Source organism: Physella acuta, unplaced genomic scaffold (assembly GCF_028476545.2).
Source record: "Physella acuta isolate Inbredline_101_S28 unplaced genomic scaffold, ASM2847654v3 ptg000182l, whole genome shotgun sequence".
Lineage (NCBI taxonomy): Eukaryota > Metazoa > Mollusca > Gastropoda > Physidae > Physella > Physella acuta.
The window spans coordinates 503,497-515,000 of NW_026731701.1; the positions used below are offsets into that span (position 1 = coordinate 503,497).

The window sequence follows — 11,504 nt, forward strand, 5'->3', positions numbered from 1 at the left end:
ATAGCAGGGCCTTAATAGTACTCTGCATCGTGTGTTTCTTAACAAACATTAGAGCCTTCAAGCTACTTGAGGTGGACCTAACGGTTAGTTACTTCGATTAATAACGTAATTCAATTGAACTGCACCAAAAATTAAGTGAAACTCCATTCAACCAGGTGTTGTTTTTATCACAAGAAAACAAAAACAAGATTATATTATACCTACTGTGAATACTCAATTTTATATCCAAACGGCGTTCTTTAGAATTACTTGATGTGTTTATGCTGATCATTTGCAGCCAAATATCTTAAACACACTAAAGGTACTCTAACGAAACAGCGAGGAGTGTGTGCTGTTTAAAAACAGACATTTTTTCCTTACGTCTAAAGGGCTACGAGTGTAATTGAAATCAGAAGAAGAAGCATCGAGTAAGTTTTGCTTTCAGAAGAATTAGATGGGAATACAAACAATGAATGGAGAAAGCCAACACAATAAGCGAATAAAATGAATTAAAAACACGACAAATTGTATTGCTTGTAGAGACACGTGTAGTTGGCTCATGTTTTTCCGATTTGTATAAATGAGAAATGTCAGAACGACGGGAGAACATGTGAGCGCGCTGGCCGTGATCGTATAGTGGTTAGTACTTCGCGTTGTGGCCGCGACAACCCAGGTTCGAATCCTGGTCACGGCATAATGGTTGCTGTGCGTCTCGCACTGCCAAGCTCGCATACTTTTTTGTGCCCAGAGATTTTAAAATACTATTTGAAATCAAATTTCATTATGAAATCGATCAAATTATTACCCATATGAAATTTTAAGGTGTCGGTAGGCATGCAATTCTTTCAAAACAAACGAAAGCTTTCCTATCACTCAGAATATAATTGTATTGTAAAACTCAAGTAGCCTACCAAATAATGTACTAAATAGAACTCCCCGAGCATTGCGGTGGAAACTGTTTATATTGTAAACCACTTATGAAGATAGTTCAATCCGTCGTAATTCTCTTTAACGAACGTCGGGTGTTTTTATCTTCTTTTTTACTTTAAACGGTATCTTTTTGTTTGTCCGTAATATTGGGACTTAATTAATCGTTTAAAATCATTTTTCAACTTGTTTTGCTCTTAAGACTGAAGTAGGAATATAGTCACTGAGTTGGTGTTAACGCAGTAGCTTGGTGATCTCATAGCTAGAATAAGTTGTTTTCTGTCTTCAACTGTGCAAGCTACTGGGTGTCAAGATTCCCATGTGGTCTAGTGGTTAGGATTCCTGGCTTTCACCCAGGCGGCCCGGGTTCGATTCCCGGCATGGGAACATTTTTGTTTTCATTTTATTATATGTATATTTTAGTAGGTAATGCTTTCCTTCAAAAAATATAGCAGGGCCTTAATAGTACTCTGCATCGTGTGTTTCTTAACAAACATTAGAGCCTTCAAGCTACTTGAGGTGGACCTAATGGTTAGTTACTTCGATTAATAACGTAGTTCAATTGAACTGCTCCAAAAATTAAGTGAAACTCCATTCAACCAGGTGTTGTTTTTATCACAAGAAAACAAAAACAAGATTATATTATACCTACTGTGAATACTCAATTTTATATCCAAACGGCGTTCTTTAGAATTACTTGATGTGTTTATGCTGATCATTTGCAGCCAAATATCTTAAACACACTAAAGGTACTCTAACGAAACAGCGAGGAGTGTGTGCTGTTTAAAAACAGACATTTTTTCCTTACGTCTAAAGGGCTACGAGTGTAATTAAAATCAGAAGAAGAAGCATCGAGTAAGTTTTGCTTTCAGAAGAATTAGATGGGAATACAAACAATGAATGGAGAAAGCCAACACAATAAGCGAATAAAATGAATTAAAAACACGACAAATTGTATTGCTTGTAGAGACACGTGTAGTTGGCTCATGTTTTTCCGATTTGTATAAATGAGAAATGTCAGAACGACGGGAGAACATGTGAGCGCGCTGGCCGTGATCGTATAGTGGTTAGTACTTCGCGTTGTGGCCGCGACAACCCAGGTTCGAATCCTGGTCACGGCATAATGGTTGCTGTGCGTCTCGCACTGCCAAGCTCGCATACTTTTTTGTGCCCAGAGATTTTAAAATACTATTTGAAATCAAATTTCATTATGAAATCGATCAAATTATCACCCATATGAAATTTTAAGGTGTCGGTAGGCATGCAATTCTTTCAAAACAAACGAAAGCTTTCCTATCACTCAGAATATAATTGTATTGTAAAACCCAAGTAGCCTACCAAATAATGTACTAAATAGAACTCCCCGAGCATTGCGGTGGAAACTGTTTATATTGTAAACCACTTATGAAGATAGTTCAATCCGTCGTAATTCTCTTTAACGAACGTCGGGTGTTTTTATCTTCTTTCTTTTACTTTAAACGGTATCTTTTTGTTTGTCCGTAATACTGGGACTTAATTAATCGTTTAAAATCATTTTTCAACTTGTTTTGCTCTTAAGACTGAAGTAGGAATATAGTCACTGAGTTGGTGTTAACGCAGTAGCTTGGTGATCTCATAGCTAGAATAAGTTGTTTTCTGTCTTCAACTGTGCAAGCTACTGGGTGTCAAGATTCCCATGTGGTCTAGTGGTTAGGATTCCTGGCTTTCACCCAGGCGGCCCGGGTTCGATTCCCGGCATGGGAACATTTTTGTTTTCATTTTATTATATGTATATTTTAGTAGGTAATGCTTTCCTTCAAAAAATATAGCAGGGCCTTAATAGTACTCTGCATCGTGTGTTTCTTAACAAACATTAGAGCCTTCAAGCTACTTGAGGTGGACCTAATGGTTAGTTACTTCGATTAATAACGTAGTTCAATTGAACTGCTCCAAAAATTAAGTGAAACTCCATTCAACCAGGTGTTGTTTTTATCACAAGAAAACAAAAACAAGATTATATTATACCTACTGTGAATACTCAATTTTATATCCAAACGGCGTTCTTTAGAATTACTTGATGTGTTTATGCTGATCATTTGCAGCCAAATATCTTAAACACACTAAAGGTACTCTAACGAAACAGCGAGGAGTGTGTGCTGTTTAAAAACAGACATTTTTTCCTTACGTCTAAAGGGCTACGAGTGTAATTGAAATCAGAAGAAGAAGCATCGAGTAAGTTTTGCTTTCAGAAGAATTAGATGGGAATACAAACAATGAATGGAGGAAGCCAACACAATAAGCGAATAAAATGAATTAAAAACACGACAAATTGTATTGCTTGTAGAGACACGTGTAGTTGGCTCATGTTTTTCCGATTTGTATAAATGAGAAATGTCAGAACGACGGGAGAACATGTGAGCGCGCTGGCCGTGATCGTATAGTGGTTAGTACTTCGCGTTGTGGCCGCGACAACCCAGGTTCGAATCCTGGTCACGGCATAATGGTTGCTGTGCGTCTCGCACTGCCAAGCTCACATACTTTTTTGTGCCCAGAGATTTTAAAATACTATTTGAAATCAAATTTCATTATGAAATCGATTAAATTTTCACCCATATGAAATTTAAAGGTGTCGGTAGGCATGCCATTCTTTCAAAACAAACGAAAGCTTTCCTATCACTCAGAATATAATTGTATTGTAAAACTCAAGTAGCCAACCAAATAATGTACTAAATAGAACTCCCCGAGCATTGCGGTGGAAACTGTTTATATTGTAAACCACTTATGAAGATAGTTCAATCCGTCGTAATTCTCTTTAACGAACGTCGGGTGTTTTTATCTTCTTTTTTTTACTTTAAACGGTATCTTTTTGTTTGTCCGTAATACTGGGACTTAATTAATCGTTTAAAATCATTTTTCAACTTGTTTTGCTCTTAAGACTGAAGTAGGAATATAGTCACTGAGTTGGTGTTAACGCAGTAGCTTGGTGATCTCATAGCTAGAATAAGTTGTTTTCTGTCTTCAACTGTGCAAGCTACTGGGTGTCAAGATTCCCATGTGGTCTAGTGGTTAGGATTCCTGGCTTTCACCCAGGCGGCCCGGGTTCGATTCCCGGCATGGGAACATTTTTGTTTTCATTTTATTATATGTATATTTTAGTAGGTAATGCTTTCCTTCAAAAAATATAGCAGGGCCTTAATAGTACTCTGCATCGTGTGTTTCTTAACAAACATTAGAGCCTTCAAGCTACTTGAGGTGGACCTAACGGTTAGTTACTTCGATTAATAACGTAATTCAATTGAACTGCACCAAAAATTAAGTGAAACTCCATTCAACCAGGTGTTGTTTTTATCACAAGAAAACAAAAACAAGATTATATTATACCTACTGTGAATACTCAATTTTATATCCAAACGGCGTTCTTTAGAATTACTTGATGTGTTTATGCTGATCATTTGCAGCCAAATATCTTAAACACACTAAAGGTACTCTAACGAAACAGCGAGGAGTGTGTGCTGTTTAAAAACAGACATTTTTTCCTTACGTCTAAAGGGCTACGAGTGTAATTGAAATCAGAAGAAGAAGCATCGAGTAAGTTTTGCTTTCAGAAGAATTAGATGGGAATACAAACAATGAATGGAGAAAGCCAACACAATAAGCGAATAAAATGAATTAAAAACACGACAAATTGTATTGCTTGTAGAGACACGTGTAGTTGGCTCATGTTTTTCCGATTTGTATAAATGAGAAATGTCAGAACGACGGGAGAACATGTGAGCGCGCTGGCCGTGATCGTATAGTGGTTAGTACTTCGCGTTGTGGCCGCGACAACCCAGGTTCGAATCCTGGTCACGGCATAATGGTTGCTGTGCGTCTCGCACTGCCAAGCTCGCATACTTTTTTGTGCCCAGAGATTTTAAAATACTATTTGAAATCAAATTTCATTATGAAATCGATCAAATTATTACCCATATGAAATTTTAAGGTGTCGGTAGGCATGCAATTCTTTCAAAACAAACGAAAGCTTTCCTATCACTCAGAATATAATTGTATTGTAAAACCCAAGTAGCCTACCAAATAATGTACTAAATAGAACTCCCCGAGCATTGCGGTGGAAACTGTTTATATTGTAAACCACTTATGAAGATAGTTCAATCCGTCGTAATTCTCTTTAACGAACGTCGGGTGTTTTTATCTTCTTTTTTACTTTAAACGGTATCTTTTTGTTTGTCCGTAATATTGGGACTTAATTAATCGTTTAAAATCATTTTTCAACTTGTTTTGCTCTTAAGACTGAAGTAGGAATATAGTCACTGAGTTGGTGTTAACGCAGTAGCTTGGTGATCTCATAGCTAGAATAAGTTGTTTTCTGTCTTCAACTGTGCAAGCTACTGGGTGTCAAGATTCCCATGTGGTCTAGTGGTTAGGATTCCTGGCTTTCACCCAGGCGGCCCGGGTTCGATTCTCGGCATGGGAACATTTTTGTTTTCATTTTATTATATGTATATTTTAGTAGGTAATGCTTTCCTTCAAAAAATATAGCAGGGCCTTAATAGTACTCTGCATCGTGTGTTTCTTAACAAACATTAGAGCCTTCAAGCTACTTGAGGTGGACCTAATGGTTAGTTACTTCGATTAATAACGTAGTTCAATTGAACTGCTCCAAAAATTAAGTGAAACTCCATTCAACCAGGTGTTGTTTTTATCACAAGAAAACAAAAACAAGATTATATTATACCTACTGTGAATACTCAATTTTATATCCAAACGGCGTTCTTTAGAATTACTTGATGTGTTTATGCTGATCATTTGCAGCCAAATATCTTAAACACACTAAAGGTACTCTAACGAAACAGCGAGGAGTGTGTGCTGTTTAAAAACAGACATTTTTTCCTTACGTCTAAAGGGCTACGAGTGTAATTAAAATCAGAAGAAGAAGCATCGAGTAAGTTTTGCTTTCAGAAGAATTAGATGGGAATACAAACAATGAATGGAGAAAGCCAACACAATAAGCGAATAAAATGAATTAAAAACACGACAAATTGTATTGCTTGTAGAGACACGTGTAGTTGGCTCATGTTTTTCCGATTTGTATAAATGAGAAATGTCAGAACGACGGGAGAACATGTGAGCGCGCTGGCCGTGATCGTATAGTGGTTAGTACTTCGCGTTGTGGCCGCGACAACCCAGGTTCGAATCCTCGTCACGGCATAATGGTTGCTGTGCGTCTCGCACTGCCAAGCTCGCATACTTTTTTGTGCCCAGAGATTTTAAAATACTATTTGAAATCAAATTTCATTATGAAATCGATCAAATTATCACCCATATGAAATTTTAAGGTGTCGGTAGGCATGCAATTCTTTCAAAACAAACGAAAGCTTTCCTATCACTCAGAATATAATTGTATTGTAAAACCCAAGTAGCCTACCAAATAATGTACTAAATAGAACTCCCCGAGCATTGCGGTGGAAACTGTTTATATTGTAAACCACTTATGAAGATAGTTCAATCCGTCGTAATTCTCTTTAACGAACGTCGGGTGTTTTTATCTTCTTTCTTTTACTTTAAACGGTATCTTTTTGTTTGTCCGTAATACTGGGACTTAATTAATCGTTTAAAATCATTTTTCAACTTGTTTTGCTCTTAAGACTGAAGTAGGAATATAGTCACTGAGTTGGTGTTAACGCAGTAGCTTGGTGATCTCATAGCTAGAATAAGTTGTTTTCTGTCTTCAACTGTGCAAGCTACTGGGTGTCAAGATTCCCATGTGGTCTAGTGGCTAGGATTCCTGGCTTTCACCCAGGCGGCCCGGGTTCGATTCCCGGCATGGGAACATTTTTGTTTTCATTTTATTATATGTATATTTTAGTAGGTAATGCTTTCCTTCAAAAAATATAGCAGGGCCTTAATAGTACTCTGCATCGTGTGTTTCTTAACAAACATTAGAGCCTTCAAGCTACTTGAGGTGGACCTAACGGTTAGTTACTTCGATTAATAACGTAGTTCAATTGAACTGCTCCAAAAATTAAGTGAAACTCCATTCAACCAGGTGTTGTTTTTATCACAAGAAAACAAAAACAAGATTATATTATACCTACTGTGAATACTCAATTTTATATTCAAACGGCGTTCTTTAGAATTACTTGATGTGTTTATGCTGATCATTTGCAGCCAAATATCTTAAACACACTAAAGGTACTCTAACGAAACAGCGAGGAGTGTGTGCTGTTTAAAAACAGACTTTTTTTCCTTACGTCTAAAGGGCTACGAATGTAATTGAAATCAGAAGAAGAAGCATCGAGTAAGTTTTGCTTTCAGAAGAATTAGATGGGAATACAAACAATGAATGGAGAAAGCCAACACAATAAGCGAATAAAATGAATTAAAAACACTACAAATTGTATTGCTTGTAGAGACACGCGTAGTTGGCTCATGTTTTTCCGATTTGTATAAATTAGAAATGTCAGAACGGCGGGAGAACATGTGAGCGCGCTGGCCGTGATCGTATAGTGGTTAGTACTTCGCGTTGTGGCCGCGACAACCCAGGTTCGAATCCTGGTCACGGCATAATGGTTGCTGTGCGTCTCGCACTGCCAAGCTCACATACTTTTTTGTGCCCAGAGATTTTAAAATACTATTTGAAATCAAATTTCATTATGAAATCGATCAAATTATCACCCATATGAAATTTTAAGGTGTCGGTAGGCATGCAATTCTTTCAAAACAAACGAAAGCTTTCCTATCACTCAGAATATAATTGTATTGTAAAACTCAAGTAGCCTACCAAATAATGTACTAAATAGAACTCCCCGTGCATTGCGGTGGAAACTGTTTATATTGTAAACCACTTATGAAGATAGTTCAAGCCGTCGTAATTCTCTTTAACGAACTTCGGGTTTTTTATCTTCTTTTTTACTTTAAACGGTATCTTTTTGTTTGTCCGTAATATTGGGACTTAATTAATCGTTTAAAATCATTTTTCAACTTGTTTTGCTCTTAAGACTGAAGTAGGAATATAGTCACTGAGTTGGTGTTAACGCAGTAGCTTGGTGATCTCATAGCTAGAATAAGTTGTTTTCTGTCTTCAACTGTGCAAGCTACTGGGTGTCAAGATTCCCATGTGGTCTAGTGGTTCGGACTCTGGCTTTCTCCTGTTTTTTTTTTTTTGCTACTGCGACAAATGAAAGAAAAATGATGATAGATTTGTGTCCCATCTTATGCTTTGAAAGCCGTCATAGTCTGCACCATCGGAGAACAACAGAAACAACAAGGAAATAAATACAGAAATGTATAAAAATAGGCCTAAGAAATAAGTCTAGAAGATGGCAGAGTTGCATAATAGAGAATAAATTAACCGGGGGTGATCTCCCCTAAACTTTCTCGAATATTCTTATATAGAACTACGAGGGATGGCAACTCAGGACATAGACAATATTTGTAATCCATTTTTAATTACTTTTAATTAACTTTTTATAATAGAATGGAATCTAGTAAAAAAAAAATTGCACGCCAAGTGAACGCCTAATAAAATGTGCATAATAGTGCGCAATATTATGAGTACTTTATAAATTTACATTCGTTTTTTGAGAAATCGGAAATAGCGTAAATTACTACTTTCGGTCAACGAAAATTACTCAAAATGTGACAGAAGCTAGAGAATTATATATTTTACTTTGTGAAATTTCATTTATCTATCTGAAATAGTACTCAAATTATAGGCTTTTTAAAAATTCAAAGTAAGAAAAAACCCACTTCCGGTTATCGGAAATCGCTCAAAAGTTGATCAGGATCTATGATTTTGATAAAATATATATGAAATTTCATCAACCTAGCTGTAACGGTTCTCAATTTATCGTGTTTACACACAGGCAGACACACAGACAGACACACAGACAAACGGACAAGATTGCAAAATTATGTTTTTCCGTATCAGTGAGGTGTAAAACGTCGAGATTTGTAAAAATCTCGATTTTTTTTGCACGATTACAATACTTTCTCTATACTACATAGATCTATATACGAGAAAGTAAAAACCGGCCAGATGTGGGGACAAATAATAATTATGTAGTTCATGCAACGATTATGGTCACATTCCCACAGATCATGCTAACTGGCACAGGCTTTTCTCCTACCTATTTCATGGCACACACTCAAAACACGAAAATCAACCCTTGTTCCTGTAATTTCTATAATTTTATTGGTTCATAAGAGCCTCGCCTCCAGTTTCAGACATCGCCATGTTGTTCGCGCGCTATCCCCTTTCCGCTTCCTTTCCTTCGCGCTTGTGCACACCCACACCATCTATATATATAATTCTCTTCTGGGAACCGTTAGAAAACAAGCTGCAAGCGCCTTCTTGCAGTCCCCTCTCTTTCTCTCTATCACTATCACTACCACCCCCACCCCACCCCCACATTGTCTGGTGAGCGGTGTTCACTCTAAATCTTTACAAAGCTAAATATTTACAAATCGTAGAGCCGTAGAGCCGGGTTTCTATTAGGGGCAGATAATTTAGTTCGATTTTAAACTTACGGGAGGTAACTAAGAAATAACTAAGAGGAGGCTGCTTTCACGGGGGGGGGGGGGGATGGTGTAGGGTCTGGGTTAGGGGAAAGGGGGGGGGGGTTAGTGTTTTAAAGCAAATATTTTTAGTGGCAGCATTGGTACTGTCGAATTCACAAATTATGAATTACTGAAAAGTAGAAAATAAAACAACTAAATAGCGGCGTATGATACGCAGCGGGTCGGCTCGTATTTTATATTTTATCTCGCCTTTTTAATACACACACTCGCAACATACATTCATATACATTTAACTGTTATACTAACAATAGAGACAGACAAGTTTGTGCTTTTCGTACGTGTCTGCCCATCCCATTGTCGGCCGTTTGTCCATATCTGCTTTTGCTCTTGTCGGCATCCTTACCCATGTCAGCTTTTTGCTACATGTTATAGTGGTTATTAGATAGCTTCTACAGATGCCTTATGTTCATGAAGGAACGAAAAAGAATAATAATGATGATGATTATGACGACGATGTAGATGATGACCGTCGCAAGCCCATCCATGAACTTGCCAAAATCAACATTTTATTTTTATTAATAATAGAAAAATATATTTCACCTGAAAAAAAATATCTTCCGAAATTGACGCTGTGGTGTGATTCTTTCGAATTGTATTACTGTGGTTATTGTATGTTTTAGGGAAATTAAAATCATTTTGTTATTGAATAGCACCATTTGGCGCAGCATAATTAGTGCGCAAACCAGGAAACGAACAAGGCAAATAAAAATGTCAACATACGAACCTCTCCGCCTGGTTTCATACTTTAAAACATTGAAGTAACATTTTAGTAAGGAGATATTTCTCTGTTGTTGTTCTTAAATGAAGCAGCAACAATTACATTGGATTTGACTTAACTGGATTCAGATTTTATAACCATAGAAGTTTAGGTAAAGACGTTAAGTAGTTTATTTAACTTCCATGATAGTTTATATCATATGTATTATAATAAGTCTAGATCTAATTTTCTCAAATACTCAAAATGTCGAATAGAAATAATGACTTTAAGGTAAATTCAATTGCCTGATAATTACAAAATGGACATGTGCGTATGCTGTGATGAACGGTTCATGGTTGTCGAGTGAACATTAAGTGTTCACTTAAAAAGCTGACAATATTAGCTTTACTTACTCAACATGGGTATTCTCATTGATCATCTAATTCTCACACAATACACTAACGAGGGCATTCAATTAATTCATCAACGAGAACTTTCTAATTAGTCAGCTAAAAAAGGCACGGAGTGAATTAGAGTTCACTTGTTTCTATGACCTCGGCATATGAATGGATAGTGTGGTCATAACTATGCCCAGCCGGCTTTAATTTCCTAACTTGTGTTAGGTACCTATCAGTGCTGGGTGGACTTTAAGACTTGTTACAGAGTTGAGCCCGGATAGTAGCATAGCACTCCACTGCTAGGCAACGCCGTCCCAGTTCAGTACATAGCCCAGACTAAATTATCTGTTTGTACTATGAAACTTATAATTCGATTTTTAAATCGCTGGAAATAGAGGCCAATTAATACCTATTTTATTTATACCAGTTATTTATTTTCATCAAATAAAATTATAAAAACGATCTATTTCATTTCCTGAAGCCTAAGTCGAGAAAGCAGCCATGTCGAACACGAAATTTAACAGAGAAGCAGAAGTATACACGAAAAAGATAGACTCCCAAAATGATGATGAGATGAAGGCCTTAAAAAAAGAATTAGATGAGGTTTGTTGTGTTTTTTTAAGCCCCACTACATTTTTGCTAGGAAATGGTTTGACATCTGACGCAAACGTAAGCGATTTTTTTTCTAGCACATATTAAGTGAAGCTGGACAAAAAAAAATAACTTTTCATTGTCGTAAAATTATACTTTTCATTCAAGTTTTTAATAACAGACTCCTGATTTATTTTGGAGCTTTTCAAATTTTGTTTTTTGTTTGCGATATATATATATATATATATATATATATATATATATATATATATATATATATATATATATATATATATATATATATAGTTATAGTTATGGTTATATGGATTTCGATCATTTAGGAGTTTTAATTT

At 36.4% G+C, this 11,504-nt stretch overlaps 1 protein-coding gene and 10 non-coding genes across 11 annotated transcripts in view; all 11 read left to right on the forward strand.

The window, feature by feature from the left end:
* Positions 1-601: 601 nt before the first annotated feature.
* Positions 602-673, forward strand: Trnah-gug (transfer RNA histidin (anticodon GUG)). Its single transcript has one exon. It is a non-coding gene; the product is annotated as a tRNA-His (tRNA).
* Positions 674-1,221: 548 nt separating this feature from the next.
* Positions 1,222-1,293, forward strand: Trnae-uuc (transfer RNA glutamic acid (anticodon UUC)). The gene has a single exon. It is a non-coding gene; the product is annotated as a tRNA-Glu (tRNA).
* Positions 1,294-1,955: 662 nt separating this feature from the next.
* Positions 1,956-2,027, forward strand: Trnah-gug (transfer RNA histidin (anticodon GUG)). The gene has a single exon. It is a non-coding gene; the product is annotated as a tRNA-His (tRNA).
* A 550-nt stretch (positions 2,028-2,577) lies between these two features.
* Trnae-uuc (transfer RNA glutamic acid (anticodon UUC)) lies at positions 2,578-2,649 on the forward strand. The gene has a single exon. It is a non-coding gene; the product is annotated as a tRNA-Glu (tRNA).
* Positions 2,650-3,311: 662 nt separating this feature from the next.
* Positions 3,312-3,383, forward strand: Trnah-gug (transfer RNA histidin (anticodon GUG)). Its single transcript has one exon. It is a non-coding gene; the product is annotated as a tRNA-His (tRNA).
* A 550-nt stretch (positions 3,384-3,933) lies between these two features.
* Positions 3,934-4,005, forward strand: Trnae-uuc (transfer RNA glutamic acid (anticodon UUC)). The gene has a single exon. It is a non-coding gene; the product is annotated as a tRNA-Glu (tRNA).
* Positions 4,006-4,667: 662 nt separating this feature from the next.
* Trnah-gug (transfer RNA histidin (anticodon GUG)) lies at positions 4,668-4,739 on the forward strand. Its single transcript has one exon. It is a non-coding gene; the product is annotated as a tRNA-His (tRNA).
* A 548-nt stretch (positions 4,740-5,287) lies between these two features.
* Positions 5,288-5,359, forward strand: Trnae-uuc (transfer RNA glutamic acid (anticodon UUC)). The gene has a single exon. It is a non-coding gene; the product is annotated as a tRNA-Glu (tRNA).
* A 1,284-nt stretch (positions 5,360-6,643) lies between these two features.
* Trnae-uuc (transfer RNA glutamic acid (anticodon UUC)) lies at positions 6,644-6,715 on the forward strand. The gene has a single exon. It is a non-coding gene; the product is annotated as a tRNA-Glu (tRNA).
* A 662-nt stretch (positions 6,716-7,377) lies between these two features.
* On the forward strand, positions 7,378-7,449 carry Trnah-gug (transfer RNA histidin (anticodon GUG)). The gene has a single exon. It is a non-coding gene; the product is annotated as a tRNA-His (tRNA).
* Positions 7,450-10,150: 2,701 nt separating this feature from the next.
* LOC131936620 (rhomboid-related protein 2) overlaps positions 10,151-11,504 on the forward strand; it is a 10,547-nt gene continuing 9,193 nt past the window's right edge. The window contains exons 1-2 of the mRNA XM_059293683.1: positions 10,151-10,334; positions 11,042-11,163. Coding sequence (XP_059149666.1) covers positions 11,062-11,163 — 102 coding nt within the window. The 5' untranslated portion in view covers positions 10,151-10,334; positions 11,042-11,061. The remainder of the gene's footprint in view (positions 10,335-11,041; positions 11,164-11,504) is intronic.